The sequence below is a fragment of the Symsagittifera roscoffensis genome, chromosome 1, assembly GCF_963678635.1.
Source record: "Symsagittifera roscoffensis chromosome 1, txSymRosc1.1, whole genome shotgun sequence".
Lineage (NCBI taxonomy): Eukaryota > Metazoa > Xenacoelomorpha > Acoela > Convolutidae > Symsagittifera > Symsagittifera roscoffensis.
The window spans coordinates 43927260-43953823 of NC_087062.1; the positions used below are offsets into that span (position 1 = coordinate 43927260).

A 26564-nucleotide genomic window follows, 5' to 3' on the forward strand; every position below is an offset into this window, starting at 1 on the left:
GAGCTGCTGAAATTTTCAAATTATTCGTTACTTCTCAAAACTTAAGCATTTCAAAATTTCTGAAAAAGTTTTCCTATTTAATTTGTGCTCTACATATTATTTGAAATTTTTAAAACTTCTTTCAAATAGATTTCATAATCTCAAAGCTTTTGTTTTAGAAAATACTTCGTTAAAAAATTTCTGGTGATCTAATTCTTAAATATAGTGACTGACGATTTTCAATTATTGTCAAATTTTAAGAAACTTTTTTCTCACTTTTTTCTAAAATTTACAGCTCAAATCACATGTCTGATCTAATTTCAAATTTTGCACTTGCCATATTATACTATTCTGAAAAAACTTCATCGTCCTCAGTAGATGAAATTGTTTTAAAAAATCTATGATCCAAAAAAGTTTTCTCCAAAAACGATTTATTCATAGTTATTCGCAAAGTTGATATAAATATTTTCTCAGTTTCCAAGGCCATTTTGAAAAGAAACTCTGAGGCTCCTTTTTTTTACGAATAAACCGAAAAGCAACCCGCTATACCTCAAAAATGATCCAATTCAAAATTGTTCAACCGGTCATTTGATAGCTGGTCGCGTTTTCAAAAGTTAGTAAGTTATAGTCCCAGATTTCGGCATTTACCCTCTCTGAGGACCCATTTTCCTCCAATAATTATCAGTACAAAATAATCTCGAATTTGGAAATTATTGGAAACGATCGGAACGGTTTCTGTGTCGTTAATATCGTACCACATGCCGCCAGTAGTCCATTTGTTCACATGCTTCTGCGCTGGATTTACATTGTAATCGTTCGTTAACTTCGAAACCTTTGAGAGAACTATTTTCAGGAATTCAAAAATAGCATCTCAAAAACTTAACGTTCAGATGAGCAGAACATTTGTAAAAATCTTGATTCTGTCGTATTTCTTGCTGTTTAGGGCTAGCTCTTCATTTTTTGACTGTTTCATTTGTTGCAAAATTAGGAATAAAATGAATGGATCAATACAGCATGAAAAGAAAAAATGAAGAAGAAATAATCTGCTTTATTCCGTTGATATGAAGATGCGTCGGCAACCACCAAAAATTTTCCACCTGTTTCTTCTTTCACAAACAAAAGTACCTTATATTTTATGCAAGCTTTCCATTTGCCTCTGGCTTTAGTGCACACTGTATAATTTCACTCTATTGACGGTGTAATTTACGCTTTTTTTCTACTTTGCAACGTCATTTGTGTTTTATCATGTCTTCCAAGGGGACGACGATTAAAGATGCAATCACTCGATTCGAGGAAAAATACGAGTGCAAAGCAAACGAAGTCAGATGGGTCAAACTATACGCACAGGTATGCATTGCACTGAACTTTTAGACTTCAATAAAATTCATGTTCGCTTTTGATTTTCTTAATTCACTTAGTTAGTTCAGTATTAAACATATTAAAATCAATTTGATAAAAAAGTGACCCCGAGTCAGTCATTACTTGTTTTCAGAAACTTCTAAGATTTATCAAATTTTTCAAGCCTGTATGTTTTAAATTTTCTGCACCTTGAACAATTTCTGTCGAATTTTCACGTCTCCGAGGAAAATATTTCGTTTATAAAAAGAGCAAAAAAGAAATTGCGACCTGTATTGTTCAATTACAACAGCTCGATAAAAGCCAGTAGAGCAAACATTTTTTGAACAGAAAATTTTGGCGCTTTGAGTTGCTCAGAACGCTTTGGCCTTTGCTGCGTTCAGATTCCTCCTATTGAAAAGATGGATGCTTCATTGGCCTACCTAGCCCCTACGTGTGAACAACTCTCCCTCTCCACCAACTGCATTGAGAAGATAGCCAACCTCAATGGATTCAAACATCTCCGCATACTCTCGCTCGGCCGCAACAACATCAAGGTCAGTCTCTTGTGTGACAGTATGCCAAGTGACAGTTTAATCCAACATGACTGGACGAAAGTTTCTGTGTTCCATTACAAAACTGTTACTTGTGTAAGTTGGTTTTCTAAAGAGCTTTTTACAAATTTTATCATTTTTTAAATGAACCCCAACAGAGACATTACTAAACAGCGCTATTAGCTCATTTTTTCACAGCAGATTGATTCGGCGCCTACTCAGCGGATAAAAAGAAATGAAATGACCAAAAGTTTGGTCAAGCAGACTACTTTTCAACTTCTATTATAAAAAAAGGTCGTCAAAATTTTAGAATCTGCCTTCCTCCTCAAGAAAACCTAGATCCGCGCCTACCCACAATCTTACCATATTTTTCATTTTGAACTCAAGAAAAAAGTGACAAGTTCTGCTTTCATTAACATAAAACTAATACCAAAAAGGTTGTCGCTACTCAAAGTAGAATGCTTTCTGAGCCGGTTTATTTGGCGATAACGCGTTTTTAGAAAGCAGTTCGTCGGGCATTAATGATCCTTAATTTGCCTAAGAATCGCAACAGGTGATTTTTTTTCGTTTTGAGGCATCGATGTTGCCAATAAAACTGATCATGTAGGAAACACTCCGACATTACCGACTAGAAAAATTACGTCATTTATCTGGTAAGTCAAAACAAAAAAGAACGGTCAGTACGGAAAACATATTAGTCTGTTCCCGAAATCTATAGGATTATGATTATATAAAGCGGGAATCTTTTTTTTTGAGGTTTTGTTAATAATTAAGAGCATGCGTACATAAAAAAAGTATGATATAGAAGAGAAAGTTTGAGCAAAATCTGACTACAGTCTAATAACCAGCAGCCTATGAAATTGGCTAAGAACCAGCAACCTATGTTAAGCTATATTGCAATTTAAGTTCAAATATTTTCAAAAATTTTTCGATGCCATGCTAATTGAGCGTGTTTGTTCTGTGTCTCGTTAACTAAACTAAATCAATTTTGCAGCTTCAGTATCATAGGGTTTTCAAGAATTTAATCGGACTTATGACACTGGAACTCATAAATGGGATAATCAACATGCATTGAAATCAATTATAGAAACTTTTAAAACATGTCCGGTGGTTTTCGTAAGCATTCGGTATTATAATTTAAACACAAAGGTGAAGCTGAGCTTCATACCACTTGCGATACAAAACAGGAAAGCCGCTAGCTAAGAAAAAATTGATCTATTGAAAAAATAAAGCTAATTCTCAAAAAAAAACATGCCAAGACCAAGAAATGCGAAATGAGCGAAAAGCAAGTACCAAACGGTAGCAAATCCGAGAAATACCTTGGCAGAAACCCTGCCAGTCAAAAAAAATTAACAAGACTTAAATTAATAATTCCTTTTGACCCTCAAAACACAGACACGTACACAGAAAAATTTTTCGCTTGTTGAACAACGCAATAGGGCCATCAAACCGATATATTATAGGCCAAAACCTATCAATCCAAAAAAATATGGTAATGAAAAAATTAAACTAGAATTTTTATTTGTACCTTTTTGTGCGATCCAGGTGTCAGCATAAAAATTTTGTTTTCCTTGCTACGAATCAAAATTAGGTCACTAAGCTGATAAAGAATAGGCCGAAATCATTTGGGCAGAAAAAAATTTTTGAGAGAAAAAAATATGAGAAAGTCAAGTTTAGTAAAATTACAACATCAGAGGTTAATGAGAATACTAAAAGCAACTATGTAACAAATCTTAAAAAAAACAACAATTCTACAATACAATATGACAACTAAGCTGGCAAAACATAAGCAGACAGATAATGAACCGACAATTTTTTTGTGAAACGGAATATTTCCATTCTTAAAAATTCGGATCCCGTCATAATCGTTCTCAGGACCCTACCTTGGCCGGCCCTGGCGTGTTCGTTACCTCCAGACCAAGTGTGCCAGAGCCACGAAGTACTTAGAATTAATTAAGAACTGAACCTAAATTTACCATTTCTAATTTTGATTATTCTGTGCCTTAAATTATTTATGTGAAATAAGTCCAGTACCCAATTGCAATACCCTTACTATCGCAAGGGTAATGAGCATTGGATCAACAACATAAATTTTTTCAGTTCAAGATTGAAGTTGAAAAAGTCATCAAAAAAATATTATTTATCCCTTTTATTACCCTCGCAAAAAGCAAGGATATTGCAATCGGGTACAAGATATGTAAAGTGTGAGTTTGTGTTGATATGTACTTTTGTTGGAGTCTTTGTGCATAGATTTTTGATCTGATACAAGTCTTTTTTTTTGGGTGAAACGATAAGCAATTTTAACGCTGATAGATCATTTAAAAATATTCTTCAAGATCCTTTTGATCAAGATCTTGAAGACAGACCCATGTCTAACAATTCATTGAAAAAATTGCCATTTTGCGTCTTATAATTAATAAGCATACATGACATGGACCACTGAATCGAGTTGTTTTTGCAGAGCGTTTTTTTGTTTAAGCGTTACTTTTACTTTTTGAGTTTATGTTTTTTTTTAAATTTACTTTCGATTTAAGTAAGAACGCGTAAAAAATCCCAACAAAACCTGCTGGTTAAAAAGTCAAGAAATACTTGAAGAAAACCATCACTAATTACAAATATTTCGTCACTTTCCTCGAAAGTCGGAATAGGAAAAAACAGTGGTACGAAATTTCAGTACGAAATTGAGTTGTTCTTGCAAAGCTTTTTTTTTTGTTTAAGCGTTACTTTTACTTTTTGAGTTTGTTTTTTTTTCTAATTTACTTTTGATTTAAGTAAGAAAGCATAAAAAATCCCAACAAAAACTGCTGGTTAAAAAGTCAAGAAATACTTGAAGAAAACTATCACCAATTACAAATATTTCGTCACTTTCATCGAAAGTCGGAATAGCAAAAAAAAAGTGGTACGAAATTTCAGTACTATCTAATCATAAAGTTTCAAGGCTTAAAGTTATGACAATTTTGAGCATGTTAACTGCTTTAAGGAATTATTGGGTATTATTAATGAAACAAAAACTCCATCAGAAAAGATCAGCTTTCAACTCAGATTAGAGAAAAACTTTCACGTTTTTTTTTCACAAAGACTTATACTCAAAATAACCGCTAAGGTTAAACATACATGCTGCTACAAAAAGAAGTTATTATAATAAGTTAAAAATCAATAATTACACCGTACACCGGCACGTAAATATACAAATATAACTTGTATAATTAAAAGAGAATAAAACAATACTAATATTAGATTAAAAAAATAATCTCGAAAACAACTAATGGATCTGTCAAAAAGAATTTTCCCGTGTATTTCTATCAAACAATTTTTAAATTCAAAACTAAATCTTTGTTCAGCTTTAACTTTTTCCAGCTTTACGTTTAAATTGTTCCATTTATTACAACTATTGTTTGCTACAGATTTCTTTCCCTAATTTGTTTTTAGGAATCTGCTTTGTTTTACTTGTTTTGTGATTTATTTGTCATCAATTAGCAATATTTTTAATTACATTGATTAAATTGAAAACAATTTGGAGTGAAATTGTGAATTTAGCGAATTTCGATCTTCAGGTTTTTCCATTCTGCTGCTTCTTGCAAAATCATGTCCAAAATATAATGACAACTCGCAGTGAACCATTTTTTCACAATTTTTTGTTGCTTTCGAGTTAACTGCTCGGAAAAGTTTTCAATTATTGCTATTTAACTTAGCATGCATGATCAAGCGATTAATAATTTTTTTGTCAAACTTTTGCCAAAAGCAATTTTTTTCCAGTGCAGAACTTGTCCAACAGATCAGTGCATTAATTGCTGAACTGCTCCATAATTATATGCGGACACCTAACGTATGTGTTCGTGTTGACATGACCATTTGTTGGAGTCTTTTTGCTTGAAGAGTTTTAATTTATGATTTAAAACAAGTCTAATTTTTTTGGCTGAGAAAAAATCAGCATTTTTACAATAATTGAGCTTTTTCTGTACATTCTTCTAGGTGCGTGCGATCAAGATCTTGAAACTGTGAAAATACGAAGTTTTAGAAAAGGGATTATTTTTTTTAGAATTCGCTTAAGAAAAGTAAAAAAAATGAATATCGCATGACACTTTTTTACTTGCAGCGAGTTGTCTCGTGTATCGGTATAAGTGCGACAACATTTCTTAATAGTTTCTGCGAATTAACAAAGAAACAAAAGGAAAATTGATTTAAAAGGACACAGTCAAAACATTAGATGAGTCTTCAGGGACAGGTCCCTAGTGCTTGCGCCCCTCTGTTTCAAAAATCTATGAGTTTCCTTTGAGGGTTGCATTGTTTGCAGATGCATTATATACGCCAAGTGCATGTCACTAGTTTATTGTAAAATTTGTTAGTATAATTCCAGTATATGTTGATAAATCTTTGTTTTAATCCACTCAGGTTGTTCAAATCCGTAACTTCATTGAAAAGAACTGTTGACCGGGACCAAAAATTTTCATCGCATTTAGCAAGTCGGTTTTTTTTCTGACAATGAAAACTTTATAAACTTGTCGAGTTTCGTTCATTTTTGGCATTTTCTGAAATATCGAGATCGTATTGCCCATTGATGAGTTTGATGAATAGTTGAAGATCGTGTAGTTCTATGTACATTGTGAGCGAAAGAAGTTTGCACTTCTGAAGCTTCTGAAGATAGGTAATTGAGGATCCGTAAATCCAAGGCATAGCTTTTTTCTGGATGCGTTCAATGATTTTTCATTTCTGTTTTGTTCAGGAAGACTTCTTGAGCACCGTATGTAAGAATGGGTACTACATATGCAACATAACAATTCAGCTTACCCTTAATTGTTAGACACACAAATATTTTTTTTAATAAAGAAAAGCGTTTTCACTGCTCTCGGCGCGCGTCTTTTTGTGTTTTCATGCCACAAAAAGCCGCACCTGATTATACCAAGATTTTTCTGGTTTTTGCGACAGCTTACTCGTTGCTCTTTAAGCAGAAGACTCTGTTGTCCATTAAAGTTCATAAGATTACATTTATCGATATTGAGGGTCATACGGTTCTGATCACATCATCTAAGGAGCGTCTCCAAGTCATGATGAAATGACATTTGGTTAGTTGAAATATATTTATAGCCATCGGCGTATCCAAAAGCTTTAGATTGCATCTCACTGCTTATGTTAATGTATATGATAAACAACAAAAGCCCTCGGAGAGAGCCTTGCGGTACACCACTATGCAGGTTTAAAGTTTCTGACAGAGTTTTGTCAATTGTCACGAATTGTTTTTTCTGGTTGAGGTAGCTGCACACAATTTTGAGTAAACTACCTTTAACGCCAAGATTTTTAATTTCAAATTCAAAACGGAATGCGATAATAACCTCAACAGCGTACGTATTGTTGGGCACCGCTTCTGCTGATAACGTTGCATTAGACAGATGCAAATCTGTATATTGCAGACACAAGCTAGAAAACAGGAAAACTAGCTGCAAGTGGACTAAGATAAGAAAAGGGAAAATAGGACTTGAAAACAAAAACTGTTGCTATGTGTCTGAATCATGCCGTCAATCTGGAGACTCCGAGGTTCCTTTTTGCATGTACCCTCGCATCTGGGCGATTAAATTGAGTCTACACGAGCCATCAATATAGATAGAACAGATGCTATTAAAGGTTCCCAAGCTTATCACCCCGTGTTTTGTAACCCCCTTTTTCTTAACCCCCTCTCATATAACTCCAAAATCAGATAACCCCACTACATTTTAACCCCTTTTTAAAACCAATTGTTAGAATCAAAGTGAAAGTTACTTGAAAAAGATTCGGAACCATATCGTCGGTAAACATCAAAGCTTTAATTGCGAAAAATTTTGCGAACCAAAATGAGTTACCATGCACGCTGCTAAATGTTAACATTTTAGATTTGAACAGAAATGACCTTGCCGATAGTCTAGACTTTGATATGAACTTGAAAACGAATCCGACCGACATGACTCATATTGGTGCATATACAAAACAATCCAAAACCATTTGTATTTCGACCTTGATCTTTTGGCGCCGACAGAATTAATCTACGCTTTCTCTCTCGTGATCTCCTCTCGTGATCATTTTGCCCACTGTCAAATCTTATAAAATTTTTGAAAAGTTCGGGTATTTCGAAACTTCTGGTTGCTGGGGAGACTGGTAAGACTTCTTCTCGTTGCTTGCGCGCTCGCTGTGCGGTGCGAACTAAATTTTCTTTGGATGGTAGGGCTAGTTGAGTGGCAATGTTGTCTGTAATTGGCTGAATGGCGGTTGCGACTGCGACGGTTGGGGTGTTACTGTCGCTTAGCTCCTTGATGTTTTTCAAAACTAGTCGAGCATCAGGTTTGCCCGTGGAAATATCGTGATTATGTTGACCCCTCGTTTCAATAAAGTTTTCTCCATCCGTAATTGCTGTTGCGCGGCATTTATGGGTTTGGTACTTTGAGCAGTTCCAATTTGTTGTTGTCTTGTTTTTTCGTTTAAGGTAATAAATTGCCAGTGCTTGCAGCAAACAAGCCACCGAATGAGCTTTTTTATTTCCGAATTGGGCAAAAATGAGTATTTGCCATATAAAGTTACGCTAGCTTGTGTAAACGCAGAGGCGGCGAAGCTGCACTTCGCAGATACATGCAAAAAACGGCAAATAAAAAATCGAAAATGGCATTAACGGGAGAATTAATTAAGGACACAGAAATAAGACTCAAAAATCATTTTCACGATGTACCATGAAGAGCCGGTCGATGAGTAACTATTACATATTGTTCCAACCAGTCTTCATTGTAGATAAAAGCAAAAAAATTGTGTTTTTGGACGAAAGATAAAATTTTGCCATTATTTTTTTGTCTTCGCACACGCAATGTCACGCAATTATCAAGAGGTTCACACGCAATGATCACACGCAATGTCACGTACAAAATGATAACATTTGAATTTTTTACGGCAAATGTTGGATCAATTATTTATCCTCAAATCACTTCCGATTGATAGCAGAACCAGGTTTATTTGTCACATAACGAGGCTACACATGAAATGAAAAATGAAATCTGCGCAAAATGATTACTTCAAATTGGCAATTAAAAAAAACGTCCCTAATCACTATTAATTTGAAAGAGCGCTTCCCTAGACATGGTCTGTTTGGAATAAAAAGCCTAGTATAATTTAAATTTGGACTTTTTATCATCAGGCAGTTTTGCATTGTTTATGAAAGCATAAGTGATGTCTCTCTGAGTTGGCACATCTGACACCTGTCCAAGGGCAGCCACTGATATCTTGGATGCAATCAACTGGTCCGCAACTCTCACTATATCTTCTTTAGTCACACTGTCAATCATCTCACAGATCTCTTTGGGCTCTCGTTTAAAACCTGAAAACAGATAGTTAGCCGAGAATTAAGAAAGAAAGAATTTATTTCTCCAAAATCATGTATGCTATATCATCATCAAACATATATATAAAAACAACACAATGAACGAGAAGAGAATAGAAGAAGGGCGAAAATAATATCACCGAGAGTCTACAATTGAGTGTAAAGATATTATCAACATATTCTTACTGATAACTTTTTTAAATTTTTCAACATGTTAAGGCTTAAGGTGCATACACTTCAGTTGCACTAAGAGACCAGAGCATCTGAGAAGACCGAGAGCTTATCGTTCAATGATGTTGAAATTTGACACCATTTATCAAAGTGAGAAAAGATGTGTTGTGCCAAAAAAATTACTTTATAATTTCATTAGTTTCATTAAATTCAATTAAATTTAACCCATAAAGAAATGAAATTATCCAAACTAGTAGTGTGTGATGCAAGTAATTATGAGTATTTATTGACAATTGATGTAAGTAAGGTTGAGTTGGTTTACCTTGGCTGAGTATCTGTCTGGCTATGTCCTCCATCTGGACTGGTTTGACCTCCAAGTTGGAGAACATCATGCTCTTCAGTTGGTTCTTGGCCCTCTCCAACTCCTCCCCCATCTGTCCCTCCTCTGCTGTCTGCTCCACCATATTCAGACACTCCTGCACCCCCACTCTCACCGTGTCCCGGATGAACTGGGGCTCACATGAGAGCTACAAACAGGCCACTGTTTTTATCCAATTCGTCGGCTCTTTTAAATGGATCACATCCAGGGACTACTAAAAACTTTCCCCAAACAAACATAGACTCTTATGTTTTAGGGTTATATAGTTTCCGTTATTTTGTTTTCCCAATCAAAATAGACAAGAGAAAACATAGGCTTTGTTAAACTCTATGTCATATATTTCCCTTATTCCACGAAAGAACAACAATGTAACTAGAAAACAAATAATAATAATAAATTGTTTCCAAACGATATCTAGTTACAGAGTTATTTATAAAAAAATTTACGGGGCCTAGGAAATTATATGATAAGCAAATTAGACGGATGCTACAAAAACGAAATTAGACGAAACTTTTTAACAGATCTGGCATTTGCTAAAAGGAAAGGGCCAACAAAATTTTTTCTTAAGAGTCACAAAAAGAACATAAAATGTCAATACCTATCAAAACAATTAGTTAAAATGAACATAAAATGTCAAATCCGAAAATTACAAGAGATTTTCGCATTGAATAAATTATGCATAATTGACATGCAAAATTTTTGGCCACCGAAATTTAATTGTTGTCTGGAAAATATTTTTTTTTTCACGCAATTTGTCTGCGAACAATTTTAATCGCTCTCACACTTTCGTCTATTTTCTCACAATTGCAGTTTTGCAAAATTGTCTAATTTCCTTTCAAGTGCCTCCGTCTAATTTGCTTATCGTCCAATTTCTCTACCCCCAAATTTACAAATACAAATTGGAATCGTTTGGGAGAACACCATTAAGCCAACATGGCCCGTTTTCAGGTGTCTCATTAAGCCTAGAACAAAAAAATGGTTAACTTCTAAGATCCAATGCAATGGACCGTTCTACCGGTAAACATTTATTTAACGTAAACCTCGTTATTCGCACCTTTAAACACTTCTCTATAAAAAATAATATTAAATCGAACTGCCAGGGCCTCATAGCATGGTTGTTAGTGACATTGAGATTGAAGTGCCGGGTTCGATACTGACTAGGTCGCATTCTAGGAGTTGAGATTAAGACCAGAATAAGAACTCATTGAAGAATAGGCGAGCGGACATAAGCGCAAAGAGACACATTAGTACACATAGTGTTACCTCGAACAACAGTACCAACATTCAGGAACTCAGAGTGATGAGTTGATTACAATTCTTTATCTCACCTGCAGTGCGAATAGTCCGCAGTCGTGGTAGGGGAAGTTGATGACTGAGGCATGTTGCACGTAGTGTCTCCTGTTCAGCACATTCAGATACATCCGCGAGTACATTCCTTTGCCAGGACCTCCTATAAGCGACAAAAAGAAAAATCTTGAAAAAATCTTATGAAATGACACTTGTGACTCATCGATTTCCGTGATGAGCTGTACAGCTCTTGTGTTGGTCCTTTCCCCCGTGGATAAATGGTCTCAATCTTAATTTACTCAAACATTTATTTTGCAAAAAAAGTTCAGAGGAGTGAATTTCAGCAAACTAAAAAGCCATGTGATAGACTGGGCTTCAGCTTGGCTTTTTAGTTTGCTTGGCTATCACATGGCTTTTTAGTTTGCTGAAATTCACTCCTCTGAACTTTTTTTGCAAAATAAATGTTTGAGTAAATTAAGATTGAGACCATTTATCCACGGGGGAAAGGACCAACACAAGAGCTGTACAGCTCATCACGGCGAACCGCTGTTGTGCCCCTGTTAAAGAACTACATGCAATTTTTTTGGTATTTTTCTGGGTTGGGTAATGTTTCTTCACCCTCTAGCAACGAGAACGGATCATGGTGGGCCTCGAACATCCGACCTTTCGATTGAGAGGCGGAGACGTAACCACTTCACCACCGCTCCCCGAACGAATACACGTGGGTTTGAATAAATCATACGAATACACGTGGGTTTGAACAAGCGAACAGATTTGAGAAAAGTATTCTAGAGTAAATTGAAGCATGAACATTTTAAAACAAGGCTGTCAAGTTGAGATGTGTCCAAAAGTTTACTTTTTCATAAAATAATTTCTGTTCCGATACATCGTCTATTGCGCTATCTTTTTAGGGCAGATAAATTCATGCTGTTTAGGCAAATATCAACTTCCTTTTGTTTCACTCTTGTTTCATAGTCTCAATGTTTCTACACGGAGGCGAAGCTTAGCTTCGCAAACACAAGCGAGAACACAAAAAGCAGCTCTATAAACTGCAATAAGAAAAAGTAGAAATAAGCCTCGAAGTAGAAAAAAATCGGCTTTCTGTTCCGGTATTTCCGTCTCGGATTCGATCTGCGACCTACTGCAACCTAGAGATAGTGAGTCTTACGCATTACCCATTCAGCCACGCACGTATAATAACAAACCCTATCCATAAATAAAGCAGAGAACAGATGCAATGAATTTTCTAATGCTAGAGATCGTGATTATAGCAAAAGTGCCAACAAATAAGTGAATAATTTTAATGAAAACTTTTATTTGCGAGTTAGATTAGGAAAAATAAAGTCCGTACTAATACACTACGCTGCTGGTTAGTGTAATTAGAAAAAAAAGTTTGGTACTAATACAATTCGCTGCTTGCTAGTGTACACAAAAGTGTTTCGAGAGGTTATAAATGAGATTGACTATTTCCAATAAAATAGCAAGTCTGCATGCTTGGAAAACTTACACTCCTAATGAAAATGGGTTTCGTGAGATGAATTAAGATTGGTTAGTAGTGTATTACTTGACGCAACATCTTTCGAGCTGACTAGTCGGTTGACCTTAATAAGAGTAATTGAATTTTCGACAGCTTACTTTTTTGGCCTCGTTTGAATCAAACTTGAAACAAAACTGTTCCACTTGTTTAAAATGAAAGAGTATATTATCATAAACAAAGTATTTCAACTAAAAAACTATCAATATTGATTCCTGAATTCAAATGAATCAATTACACACACTATATACAGACATTGATTGTTTTGTACATTGATTAATTTTGTCGAGTATATAACGGATAGAAGTGAGCAGCAGTTACTTCAGTTGGAGATGAGTAACATTAACGTCGACGAAAAAGTGCGAAAACTTATTTAAAAAAAAGTTGCTCAATTGAAATTGGAGAACAAAATTGTGTAGGAAAAAGTTTTAAAAACACAAGAAAAACCAGTGAGAATAGTAGACATGCTGATTCTAAGAGCTTTACACAGACAAAGACTGTTTGCTGCTATTGAGCATCCGTTTTGATGCAAGGAAAACTAGCGTGGTGACTATTGAGACAATCAAAAAGATATTTGGAACAACAGCTTAGCCCATTCTACCGGGAAAAGTTCAGCCTGGGAGTATAACTGGTGTTAAATTGCGGTTTTTGCAGATGAAGACCAGATATTACACCTCAACTAAAAAACTCAATGTTAACCCATTAAATCGACAATGTATGCAATGTATGTAAAAAGGGATGACGACGGCTTCAATAATTGTATGATATCAAGACTTGTAAAAGGCAGCTAATAGAAGTGCGAGAAAATAGTTCTTCGCCAGAACTGAAAAGAATTCTTATAGAAAACTGGTTTAAGTAATAGAGGAACTCTTTATGACTTGTAAATTAACCCTAATCTTTCTGTGCATGTAATTTTGACATAGTATTGAGTACTTTGAAAACAAATCAAGACAGAGATTTCAGCCATCAGGCTGAAACCCATGTCTTGGTCTCTTAATACAACACAGCCAACAGACAGCTGGAAAAGAGTCGATGAAAAAAATACCGTCGTTTTTTGAAAAAATCTCAACTCGAAATTCGAAGAAAAAATAGATACTCTCAAAGTTCTTTGAATTGGGATTACTTATGATTGGAAGTGACCCAATTGAGAACACTAGATCGATAGGTAAATTTCTTACCTGCTGTTCGATCACGAAGTTTGCCCTCCTTTCAACAAAAGAAATGAACTGACCTTACAAAGAACAAAAAGTAATCTTTTTTCAAATTACTGTCGTTTTTTTCTCCGTGGTGCGATAAAAGGATCTGATCGAAAAACTTGAATTTAGGAATAATTGACAGTCTTAGTAAAATAGGAAAATTGGACAACAGTTTTTGTAAAAAAATTTCAAAAGCAAACTCAAGATAAGAACGTCCTCAGGCGTTCATTAAGATTAAAAAACTTACTTGCAAATAGATATTCAAAAATGATCAAAAAAACGATTACCTTTTACGGATTTTTTTTACCGAAATAGAAAATACTTACAGTCGAACAGCTTATAATTATTTTTCATAACAGTTACACAAAACGGTGCTTTTAAAAACGGCGCAACCGAGAAAAGAATTAAATGCAGAAATCTTCTCTGACTGCAAAATGGCAACATAATTGCATGGCACTTGATTATCTTATTCAGAGTATAAATCTTCTTGATGGCACCCAGATTTAATTTCTACTTTGATTCTGAGCTTTCGATTCATGACCGAAAATTAGTGAGTTAAGGACTGTGAACTTGCCAGCTGAGAATGAACTGCCTCCTCCCATGACGAAACTCAGCACTGTCGCTGGCACATAATCCTTGTGCAGAGAGGGTACGCTCTCAAGGCCAATGACCACGTGAGCTAGCTCTGGAAGAGGGTTGTCACCACCTAATATAAATCAACATAATCTTAAACGACTATTCAGGTATCTTTTTCCCCGCGATAGATTGTTACTTTTCAATTTGAAAAAAAAGTCCTTTCAAAGTCCTCTCCCTCCAAACCTTATAAAATAAATGGTTAAATCATAATTTTTGTTAAACGCTAAGTTAATACACAAGTTAAAGCTGCGTTCGCAAACAAGCGAAAAAAGAGCAAAAAGGGGCTCTAAGAAGGCACATAAAACTCACACAAATATTCCTTGAAAGAAACTCACTCCAAGTTTTCACAAAAAATTGAACTTAAATTTGAGTCTAGTGAGCAAATTATTGGGACCAATACTCTTGCTTCAATTCGATTTACAAAGATCATCTAAGTCCATTGATATTTGGATCGATTACCCGCGCTTTTATAACTCACACAAACGCTATGAGCATTTTTTGTTCCAACTTTTGAAGAAAGTGTCGGAATATGCAGGCTTGGGGGAGTTTTTTTTCCATTCAGACCAATTTAGATTTATCATTTGCCATTTTTGACATAACTTTGATAACAGCTCAACTACGTTTTTCGTTAATTAGTGTTTACAAATATCCAATTTAGGATGAAAATGCGCAAAAAACGTCAACATTAATGCCCAGCAAATGCAATAAAATGAGTCTGGTTGGAAATCTATCAAAGTCAAACTACGGCAAGTTAATTGCTCCAAATATCAAGTCAGTAGATGCAAAATTTATCATATTATAGCTTACAAAGGGCGTATGAGAAGATTTTAAAAAGAAAAAACCATTTTTTCACACAGAGGCGAAGCTTCGCTTCGCAAACACTAGCCAGAACACGAGAAAAAGCAATTTTATAAACTAGAATAAGAAAAAGTATAAATAGGCCTCGAGTTAGCAAAAATTCGGCTATATCTGTGATTCGAACCTGCAACTTTAAGATTAAGAGTCACACAAACCAATCACGGAAGCTGATTAATTCGTAGAAGATAGAAGAATAAACACCAGCAACAAATAAAGCAGAGAACAGATGCTATGCAATTTTCAATGCTGCAATAAAATTTCCAGATAAATGAACACTTTTAATGAACACTTTCATTTGCGGATTGTTAAGTTAGAAAAAAGAAGGTTCGTAAAAACACATTAAGCTGACGATAGAGAAAATATCGTGAAAATTTACTTGATACGAGCAGTCTTGTTATAGATTAGAGCACACAGCCGGGAATAATTTGGTCGATCAAATTGACAGATTGCCAAAATTCAACTCTCTAAAACTTCACGAAAATTAATCGCAGCTTAAAACCTTCTTGTACTTGATCTTATGCTATCGATACCTTCAAAAAAGTATAAACATGTCCTGATAACCTAAACTTTGATGTCATTGGCACAAATATTTCGCACTAAAATGTGCAACTGAGCGGTTATGATTGTGGACTGACCGTATATTACTACACTCGAGAGCGCGCTTAAGTAACAGAGCAAAAAAGGGGAAGAAAAAGGAAAAAGTTACAATCTCTGTCGTATTTCAAATAAATAGACAGAATTAACAAATATAAGGAGGTTAAGTAGAAAAAACACGTTTTCTCAATTTTTACAAATTCAAACACAGTGGCGCAGCTGCAATTGAAAAAAAAAACACATACAAAAAGACCAATAATTAGCTCTAAGGCGATTGAGAGAAAAAAGACAAAAAAAACCTAATGGGTTTTGAGAAATAAACGACCTTAAAGCACAGCCCTCGCACATCCAAGCATTAAAGTAGACTTATATATGCAACTGTGCCACTGAATCCTACAGAAACACTAGTCACTAAAGTGGAGAACACAGCCAATAAACTGCCAACATATGCAAAAAACTGACAACAAAATGAGCACTTGTATTTGCCTATTGGATTGGAAAAAAGTTGACCACGTAATTGAACACAACGCCCGCCAGTGTTAATACGCTGCTTGAACAAAACCCAATCATGTAACAACTCTAGCTTGCAAAAAAAACAATCACGAGTAAAGAGAATAACGAAATCTAGTTTAGTTTCGAAAAGTTTCCACACTTAATGAAACACCTGAGAACACATGAAGAACACTGAAATAAATTCAAATCCAGTTCGGAAAAAAATAATGGCTAGAATGAGCGACCTTGAGACTAATTTCCTGGGTTGGAACCTGTAGGATTTCTACGAGTTGATATTGAACATCAGCCTAGGATTAAAAGAAACAGCAGGTCAAAATATTTTTCAAGAATTGAAAATCAAAGAAGACTTCATCATGGCAAAAACCTTAGTGTTGAGACTTCCGTTAAAACTATCTGCAACAGTTTTTGGTTTAGATAAAATCGATTAAATTTTCTCCATTTTTTGCGTTAATCTTTTCACTAATGTAATTTTAAGTACAAAATAATGTAATTCACATCTAGTTTCTCAGCAAATTAGCTGGCCTCAAAACAATTTGGAGTGATGAGCCGAATTAATTTGCACCCTGTGGAAATATAGCTCGCCTTTTTACCCCATAACTTTATGAAAAATAATAGCCCGTGAACTATCATTTGAAAGTTTGAGCACATGGCATCAATGTATTTCGAGATGGTGAAAAGTTCCAGAAAAAACGGTTAATTAAACAGTCGAAATAGGTCTAAAGTGAAAACAAAGCCGACATGGGAATAAAGGTTTTATCACTCTCTTCAAAAATCGGAACAATAACTAAAACTGCAAGCCAAACAAGTTAAAAAATATATCACTGGAGAAAAAACCGCCCGAGCCCAAATTTTCCGTCTTTTTTTCGAAAGTCGGAAAAATAAGGAAAGAAAAGGATCGAGCCAAATCGGGACTACATAATCTCTTTCACCATCGAAAAAAAACCAGTTTAGAGCATAAAAAAGCACAGGCATCAGGAAAGAAAGAGCTAAACGATTGCTTGTATTGTACCTGTGACGGGTGTGAGTCTTTTGTCGATCCTCAGCTCTCCCCCAGTGTACTGTGCCAATGACTCATCTACCTCCACTTTCTCTGCATCTCTGAATGAGGCATCCCCAAACACAAACATCTTCTCGGATAGCTTGCACAGCTCATCGTGGTCCACGCCTAAGCACACAGCCGCATGATTTTTGCTCAACTACTCAAGTTTTGGGGATAAGCCAACGTTTCGTCAAGTAGCGAAGAGAAATTCCAAAAAATTTCGAAATAAGCCCAAAAAGATAAACTAATTTAATCATCCAGGAGACACTTTTTTAAAGAAATACATAGACTATTTTCATTTTACTGGAGGAATACAAACTCTAGACACTCTTCAAAACATGTGAGACGTTTGCATGAAACAGCTTACCAACACCGGCAATGACAGTTCTCTCGGGTTGCATGTAAGTTGCCAAGTAGCTTCTCAGATCATCTCTTTGCATCTTCTCCACGTTCTCTTTCGGGCAGAACTTGGGCAGACCCACGGTGTTTCCTCTGAAAGCCGCTCTGTGGATCATGTCATGCAGAAGAACATCCGGCTGCATTCTCGCTAAAGACTCTTCGTGGTCCTGAAATATCGAGACTAGGGTATTCAAGAAAGACTTGGAGTCTTTAACGCCTTCAAATATAATTTGGGTCAGAACATTAAAGCTAGGGAGCACACATGTATGCATGAGCTCAGAACAGAAAACTGCGCCAATAAAGTTAAGAATAGCTGAGACCGTGATCTCACATAAGTGCAAGCTACCACTAATAGAACCTTCAATTTAAACCTGAACTCAAACCCAGCAGCACGTTCAAACAAATTATCATCTCAAAGTACTGACTTGTAGATCGAAATCGACGAGACTGCGTGCCATTTCCACTTCTTGTTCTGTTATTTGGGGGTGCAGTACTGCTTGGCTGAGGATGTCGAGACCTGTTTCCACTCCCCTATTTGAAACAGAGAGGGCATAGAAGGCGACATCTCTAGAGAACTGACAGTCGCAGATTCCTAAAACAATGAAAGAAGACATTCAGAGAATCACTAGTAGATTTGAGGAGGCAAAAGAAAAGTATGAGAAAGTTAACTTGGCTGTGATCTGAGGTGAAGTTTTAAGCCAACCAGAATCTTTTGCTCTCAAGTATATGAAAAAATGGGAGAACAATAAGTTCTCTATGATCGTAGCGTGGTTGGTTTCGAACTGGTAAGTGAAATATACTAAACCACTCGAATTATATAGTTAAATGGCTTCGGCATAAAATATTTTGTTAAATTTGAACAAAGTGTGTTAAATTTGGTTCATTAATATGAATGTAAATTCCAATCAATCTTCCGTCGCCAATTTTGCTGACTAACCCCCGTGCTGGGCTAGTTTCTGTAGAATGAGGTCTTTGGAGTCAAAGTTGGCAGTGGAGCTGAATGCCATCTTCTCCAGGAAGTGAGTCACTCCAGCAGGCGAGAACATCTCGAAACGACTGCCAGCACTAACACCCACCCCGAGGGTACAGAAGTTTCCTGCAACAAAATTAAAACGCCAATAAAACGCTTCGCTTCTAATCATTCATCCTTTCTGTAATACTAAGACTGAAAACTATTTTGATCGGTTAATTAAGCCATGCATACAAAAACAGCAAAAATATTAAATTGAGTTGTTTGCTGATTTATGTTACACATTCATGCTGATGTATGTTACTCTGAACACCATTTTCTGTCAATCAAAAGGAGCTAAGGCCATTTTGTCAAAATCAAAATTCGAAATGACCATTTTGCCCTAAAAAAATCAAAAACCGAAAATTTGTTTTTTTTTGTTTGCTTCGTATCTTTTTATGATAACAGCAGTCAATACATTCGTAAACGTCTCTCATAATATCTGAAGTGATTCACAAATCTTATTTTACGGACAAAGTAAAGCTTGAATATTGATCAAAATTTACACAAACTATTGACCTTTTGCTGCCTGCGTGGCGACGCGCACTCCATTGGACAGTGTTGTCACTTGTGTTGCACTCTGATGACCTTCATGCTGTGGCCTCTTTAAATGAGGGTCGGACGAAGAGGAGGAGACTGTTTCTAGTGGTTGGGATAGCCAGGGATAATCTGTCACTGTAGACCTTGATCCGGAACAAAACCTGCAAATTTTCGGTCAAAATTAAATGATTTTAATGAAAAAATTTGACGGGCTAAGAAATCAGAATGGGGCAACCATCAGGAGCTTCAAATCTTATTTTTCTTTTGAGAACATTTTTCATCAAATGAAAAACAACCAACCTAGTTTTTCCTTCATTTCGTATATTACAAAGAACCAAAATGAAGTTACCTTTTTGATAAATGGCGAAAACAATGCTTGCTCATGTCAAATTAATCTAAAATGTACGTTTCATATTTATTTGAGCATTAGATAAAATTCAGCAAATACTGAGACCTAGAGTCTTCGTTAACGCCGAACAGAAAAAACTATTGCATAGAAACAATTGTCATGGGTGTTTTTTAATGAATACGGAGTCAAGTGAAATGCTTAATTTCTTTCTCTCGTAACTCATAGCATTAAAATTGCCAAGGAAAATTACTCAAAATGTGTAAAAAAAAACGATTGAAGAGCAGTTCTGAAGCAATAAACTACTCCCATGAGCCTTCGGACTACCAGGGTAATTTGCAGAAAACAAGTAGAAAGTAACAACGATAGGCGAACAACTTTCAGAATGATTTCTAGAGCTTGTTTTAAGAGCAGATGCATGGTCGCAACTGCGCTGATTGCACACCAATCAGCAACCTTTGTAAAGTGTTGAAACATTGTGAGAATCTGTTTAGGCTCTGTCTGGTCTGGAGGCAGTGGGCGAGACATTAGTGGAGCTGTGGATCAGCTACAACTTGATTGAGAAACTGAAGGGAGTACATGTGCTGAAGAAGCTGCAGATACTCTACATGAGCAACAACCAGGTCAAGGACTGGTCCGAGTTCCAGAGACTCAACGACATTCCAGCCCTCAAGGCAAGCAATCATGATCATATTCCAACCCGTTTCAAAATCATTCATAATAAACGGTGACATGAAATTTCAAGTGCTTTCAGAATGTCAGTTTGAGTTTCGTGAAAAAATGTCCTCTGTTGACGCTCTTGCTTCTGTTATTGACAGTATTCAGCTTTACTTTGTGAAAAACATTAAACCAGCGGGCTGCTTTTTAGACTTCCAGAAAGCGTTCGACACTGAATCATCAGAAGCTTCTTTCAAAGCTCGAAATATACGGATGCAGAGGCAATGCTAATAAACTTTAGTGAAAATTCAATTCACCGATTGCAATAGGCAAATTAGGTAATTTTTCTTCCAACTGAAAACCAAAAAATTAAGGTGTGCCGCAAGGCTCAGTAATAGGACCTCTTTTGTTTCTAATCTACATCAATCATTTACCCAAACGTTGTGATGGTACAAAGGGGGGTTTTGTTTGCCGATGATACAGCTATAAGTCAACAGTAGAAAAATTGACTCAATTTCACAAGATCTGGAAAATGTTAACCAACGTTTGAAACCCAACAGTCTTACACTAAACCAAGATAAAACAACAGTTATTAAACTCAGCAATACCTCAACAGAAAACCTTTATACAAAAATAAACGGTACGAAAACGGAACAGGTTCAATCTGCCAAATATTTGGGTATACATGTATCTGAGAAATTCAACTCCATAGTTCGTATTCAGTTTGTTTCATCAAAAATGCTTAATATTGTGGACTTATGTACTATATCAAATATATTTTCCATCAAAAACACGTCTTCAATTTCAATAATTTTTAAAATTAAACCAGTAGTTCAAAATGGCGTGCTTGTGTATGGATGCACATCTATTAGCAATTTGACCCCAATTCTTAAACTGCAACCGAGATTAGGCCGCAATATTTTCAATTAGCGATATCGAGAAAGTGTTAAGGTTGAAAGGGTGCAAAATGATTGTGAACAGCAATCCGAACCTAATATAATTTCAAAAAAAGAGGGAACTTCGAAGCTCGTCGCTGGGAATTTTATTTCAGTATACCAGTGGCACGGGGGTGAAACTAATGATAAGACGTAGACTATCAACAGTTTTCAACTCCGCCTATTCTGTCTTGCTTTTAAGATAGAACTGCCGGTACTAAACGCGGAAAAAGGAGGAGGGTAGACGTCAGGAAGGGCATCCCGTCTTAAAGACTTCGGTCTGAAACTGCTCTGAAAAGGGCACCGCTGCAAACAACTCACGGAAAATCAAACAAGCAATAACCCTCAGTCCCGTGTGCCCCTTAAATGGGGAGGAGGTGCTGAGAATCTCACGACTTCAACTACTAATATGAATCATACTATTATGTATAAGACGAAAACCCACCCAAGAAAAAAATTCGTTCCGACTATGCCCGTGGAACGTTGGTACACTAAAAGAAAAATGCCTTGAGGTATGCAAAAGTCCAGAAAGAAGAAGGATATCGGTGTGCTCTCTACAAGAAAATCATTTCAAAGAAAGCAGCACAAGAAGTTTTGGAGATGGCGACCACAAATTTAAGTTTTTTTGGCACGGAAACTCAGAAGGCTCAAATGGATTTGCAATAGCCATCAATGCTCGATTTATTGAAACTGTTCTGGAAGTCAGTAGAGTAAATAACGCGTTATGCGCCTAAGACTTGTATTAGGGCATACTGTGTGTAATGTTCTCTACCTGACCAAGAATGTACTTTCCTGTGTGGTGACTTTAATGAATACTTCGGTGAGTAGCGCCAGGAATTTGAATGCGAAACTGGCCCATTTTGAATTGGTACTCAAAACGCAGAAGGTCAGAAACTTCTCAATTTCTGCCAGTCACAAAAACTAGCCTTCCAAAACACTTTCTTCAAAAACGCTGCGAAGATGATTACTGTATGTTTCATATTGGAGAACACTCCAACCAGATTGATCTCATTCTAACACGACTGTAGCAGAGAAACTGTATCACAAATTTGATACTCAGCACAGACTTGTTTCAAGTGATTTCCATTGTAAAGTTCACAATTACCGCCATAACTCAAAAACAGTTAGAAGAATAAAATCGTGGAAACTGAATTAAAAAGAAACCCAAACTAAATACAAAGCGGCAATAAGAAGGAAGCTAGATTACAAACATATCCAGGGCGACTGGGACATTTTTAAATTAACTATGCTAGAAGAAGCGAAAAACGTATGTGGCGAAACAAACGTAAAACCAGTGAGTAAAAGAAAAACATAGTGGAAAGGAAAATAAGCCAAAAGGAATTAAAAAAGAAAAAACTGGCAGAAGTCTGGAAATGATATCGGAGACAGAGCAGAAGCAGAAGTAAAGTAGCTACTAGCTCAATGCTTCAATCCCGCCAGAAATGTTGTCAAGATCTCTGAAAAACAGAGACACGGAATAAAATGTTCCGCCTTGACAAGCAAATGAAAAACGATCAAAAGAACGTGTTTGCAGCAAAATTAATCAAATGTGATGGAAAAATCCTGACTTGTGACCAAGATTTTCTATCGCAGTGGCGAAACTAATTCTCATATCTTTTAAAGGAAACAAATCCGTTTGAAACGAAAGATATCCCCCCAGTGGCACGCCAATTAGAGCAATTTACTATCCAGAAAGTTGCACTTGCACTGAGCGAGATTAAAATTAAGAAAAGCCCACGACCAATAGAGCTAATTTCGTACATGATAAAACTTGCCGGAAATTGTAGACTTGTTGGACTTTTTGAAGTCCTTAAGGAAGTCTGGCACTCTGGCCTTATCACCTCCGACTGGATCGAAAGTGAAACTGTTACTTCTTACAAAGGAAAAGGAGATCCCTTAGAATGTGGATCCTATAGTGGCATCCGATTACTAGATCACTCAATTGAAAACTTCGAGCAAGTATTAGAAAACGTCTGAGACAATTGATAAAAATAGATGACATGCAACTTGGTTTTCTCATTAGTAGATCAATAAACAATACAAGGAACTAATTGCGGGACAAAAAAAAACCACAGCTTCACATATTTGATGATCCCGAAAACGCCTCCGACTGTGTTCCCAGGGAACTCACCCCATGGGCTCTGAGGCAACAGAGTACCCGAAAAACTGGTACGACTAATAATGAGTCTGTACACCGAGTCAAAAACCTGAGTTCTCCGTCCCCAAGGATGCAATGATTAAATGGAAACTGCGCAGGCGAGCATCAAAGAGCTGCACTTAGCCCATTGTAAATCATAATACTAATGGTAGAGGCTACGAGAAACTTTCGTTCCATGTACCATGGGATTTACTATATGCAGACGACATTGTGATATCCGCTGAAACGGAATCCCAGTCTATTGAAAAATTTAATACTTGGAAAAAGATTTGCAAAAACGCGATTTAAAAATCAATGAGGATAAGACAAAGCATAGTATCAAAGATAAGTCTATTCTTCAGAGACAAAGATAAGTCTATTCTTCAAAAAACCCGGAAAATATCCATGCGCTTGTTGTTTGAAGGGAGTCGGTGCTAATTCAATACGCTGCAATTCTTTTAATCAATGGGTGGACAAAAAAGCAGGAGCCTGAGAAAAATACCCTAAGATAATGATTATTATATTTGTGCAAGATCCAATTATTCTTCCAATTATCACTCAAATCAGAATTCTACTCTACGGATTAATCAGTTTGAAACTCTGAGTACTGTCAAAGATTTCTGCTAATTGCGTGATATGATTTCCGTTGAAAGTGACGCTATAAGTGCATCATAGTCGGAATAGCAGCTTTCTGGACAAAATGGAGGCAAACTGCGCCTCTGTTGCCGAATAAACATATTGACTTCATTACAAGGCGTCATATCTACGGAGCTTGTCTCCGGCCATTTCTGATGCGGTGCTCTGAAACCTGGGCGCAGACGAAGGCAATATCAAGCTCTCTTAAGGTTGCTGATATGAACAATCTGCGTAGAATTACTGGAGTTACTTATAAGACAGAGTTACCAACGAAGCAGTAATTAAAATGACAGATCTTCATGATCTCGGCAAGCTACAAAAGCGGTCGCAGCTACGATGGTATGGCTCTGTTCATCGAAAAGAAAAGGACCATAGGCTAAAATCAACAGACCATGTTTCAGTTCAAAGGAAAAGACGAGCAGGAAGGCCTGAAAAATTCTGGATCGATTGCGTTGAACGAGACCTGAATACTTAAGACTTCAAATCAACAGACTCCTTTAATCGAATAGCATAAAAACACGTGTTAACCTCCATTTATTAGCGTGAATGCTATAAAATATTCCCTCATCTGAACCATTGCTGACGCGATTACTGGATGTACAACCCCGCAACAATGGGAAAATTTAGAATAAACGCATTAGAAGCAGTAGTATTTATAGTTTTCAACTACTCGAATATATTTCTGTTTTTCAGAAATTAGGTTTAATAAATAGTAAACATGACATGTATGTTCAAGATGAGCTAGAGAGTTACATCATTGATATTGTCTTCGAGTGATTACCAAAAAATTGTAGGACCGTCTCTGGTTTGTGAAGGGTGTTTTCAGTGCTCAAAGGTATGAAACTTACGACTAAATCACAGTGGGGCTTTAATTGAGCACTCGAAAGTCATTCTGATCATTCTAGAGTGCACTTAGACTCTCATGTATAATGATTACTCAGAAGCCCCATCGCAGACCGGAGCCTTCCCTAATAAGCAGTGACAAAAAAAAACAAAAATAAATAAAGTTTTAACTATATTGCTATCTAAGTTTAAAATGTAACGTTTTTGCTTCGATTGTAATACCTTATTTTGATGTTCATAAGGATGTTCAGGGGCATAAGATCAGGGCTTTTGGTCTGTTGATGCTCCTGGGTGAGCTGTAACTATTAGACTTCATTGATTTATTCTATGAATTAGTGCAATGTGATAGAATTTTGTAATGCCTACTGGCATATAAAAAAATAAACCAAGTGTGACTGTGTCAAATTTAAAATGAGCACAAATGCAGGAAACAATCTTAACTGCGCTATTTTCAGCTCACTCCAGGAGTTACTAAGTTATACATTAGTCAAACTCTGAGCTTTTAGTCAATGATTTTCCAGTTTTTTTTTGTTGGAATATGTAAATTCTGTGTATTGTGAGCGAGCCAAGCCGAGTGCTGTTTAAGTTACTAGAATCCTATGGCAAATAGCAATGCTACTAAGAAATGGAGAATAATAAACAATAATTTTAAAATTAATAAATAGCCAATTTTATTTTTTTGTTTAAATTTACAGCTTTTTTCTTGGGCATTGAAAAGAGCCAGCAACCAGAAAAACCGGTCGAACTTACTGATTTAAAAATTATCTAACAATTACACCACTGTCAACAGACATGAGTTGGAAAAGTGTCAACGATCTCAAGGAGATCAAGTTTCCTTTCGAGTTTCAAAGAAAAAATATACCACCTTTTGGCTCTTTGAATTTAAGGCACTTAGTTGATGAAACTAGTCCAATTCGAGAAAACTGGAACAATAGATTAATGTATTTCCGCTGAGAATTCTGAAAACTAAAATCAATTTTTAAAACTAGATTCATTCACTTTTTGGCGGCATTTGAACTTTTGCTATCGGTATTAGTAAATTAATTTGAACTGAACTTGAAAAGAAATCAAAAGTTAAGCCGCACAAAAGCAAATTTGAGCGTAAAAAAATTTTTCCTGAAAAAACAAAAACAAAAAAATATACGTTCTTTGACACTCGAAGTCCCATGACTCTCTACACCAATGACACAACGTTCGGCTGTTGTATATCCTTTGCTCGTCTTCGGTTCAATTACACTTCGGCTGATTAACTCATACTAGTTTTTTAAATCGTAGGATCTGTTGTTTGTGGGCAACCCCCTGTATGAGCGTGCATGTGAGGATGGGACTTGGAAGGAGGAGGCACTGCGGAGACTGCCTCAGTTGCAGAAGCTGGATGGAAACCCAGTTGTGAGGTCAGAGGAGGATGGGGAGCAAGCGGAGGGCGAATCCAACAACCAAATGAACTAGCTTAGATCTGTACTTATACAGCTCAAAAATAAAGTTCTCCGCAGAGCAGTGACAGTTGTGAAATTAATCTAATCAATCAACAATGCATCATACAAACAATTTTCGCTTTTACCGTTCGGCAAGTATAAATGGTTGCGGAGTTGTTTCAAAAATTTTAGAAAATTGTGAAAAGGCGCCACTGAATAGAGTAAAAACTGCAAGAAAA

At 36.2% G+C, this 26564-nt stretch overlaps 2 protein-coding genes across 2 annotated transcripts; one reads left to right on the forward strand and one right to left on the reverse strand.

The window, feature by feature from the left end:
• Positions 1–994: 994 nt before the first annotated feature.
• LOC134856762 (dynein axonemal light chain 1-like) lies at positions 995–26564 on the forward strand. Its single transcript, XM_063873031.1, has 4 exons — positions 995–1326; positions 1719–1871; positions 20197–20376; positions 26186–26564. The coding sequence occupies exons 1-4, from the start codon at positions 1225–1227 to the stop codon at positions 26357–26359; spliced, it is 609 nt and encodes a 202-aa protein (XP_063729101.1). The 5' UTR covers positions 995–1224; the 3' UTR covers positions 26360–26564.
• Positions 8822–19754, reverse strand: LOC134856761 (mitochondrial-processing peptidase subunit alpha-like). The gene is made up of 10 exons (XM_063873030.1): positions 19706–19754; positions 19336–19517; positions 18745–18903; positions 18233–18399; positions 17776–17974; positions 17379–17534; positions 14343–14474; positions 11080–11201; positions 9695–9899; positions 8822–9198 (listed from the first exon to the last, which is right to left on the reverse strand). The coding sequence occupies exons 1-10, from the start codon at positions 19738–19740 to the stop codon at positions 8984–8986; spliced, it is 1572 nt and encodes a 523-aa protein (XP_063729100.1). The 5' UTR covers positions 19741–19754; the 3' UTR covers positions 8822–8983.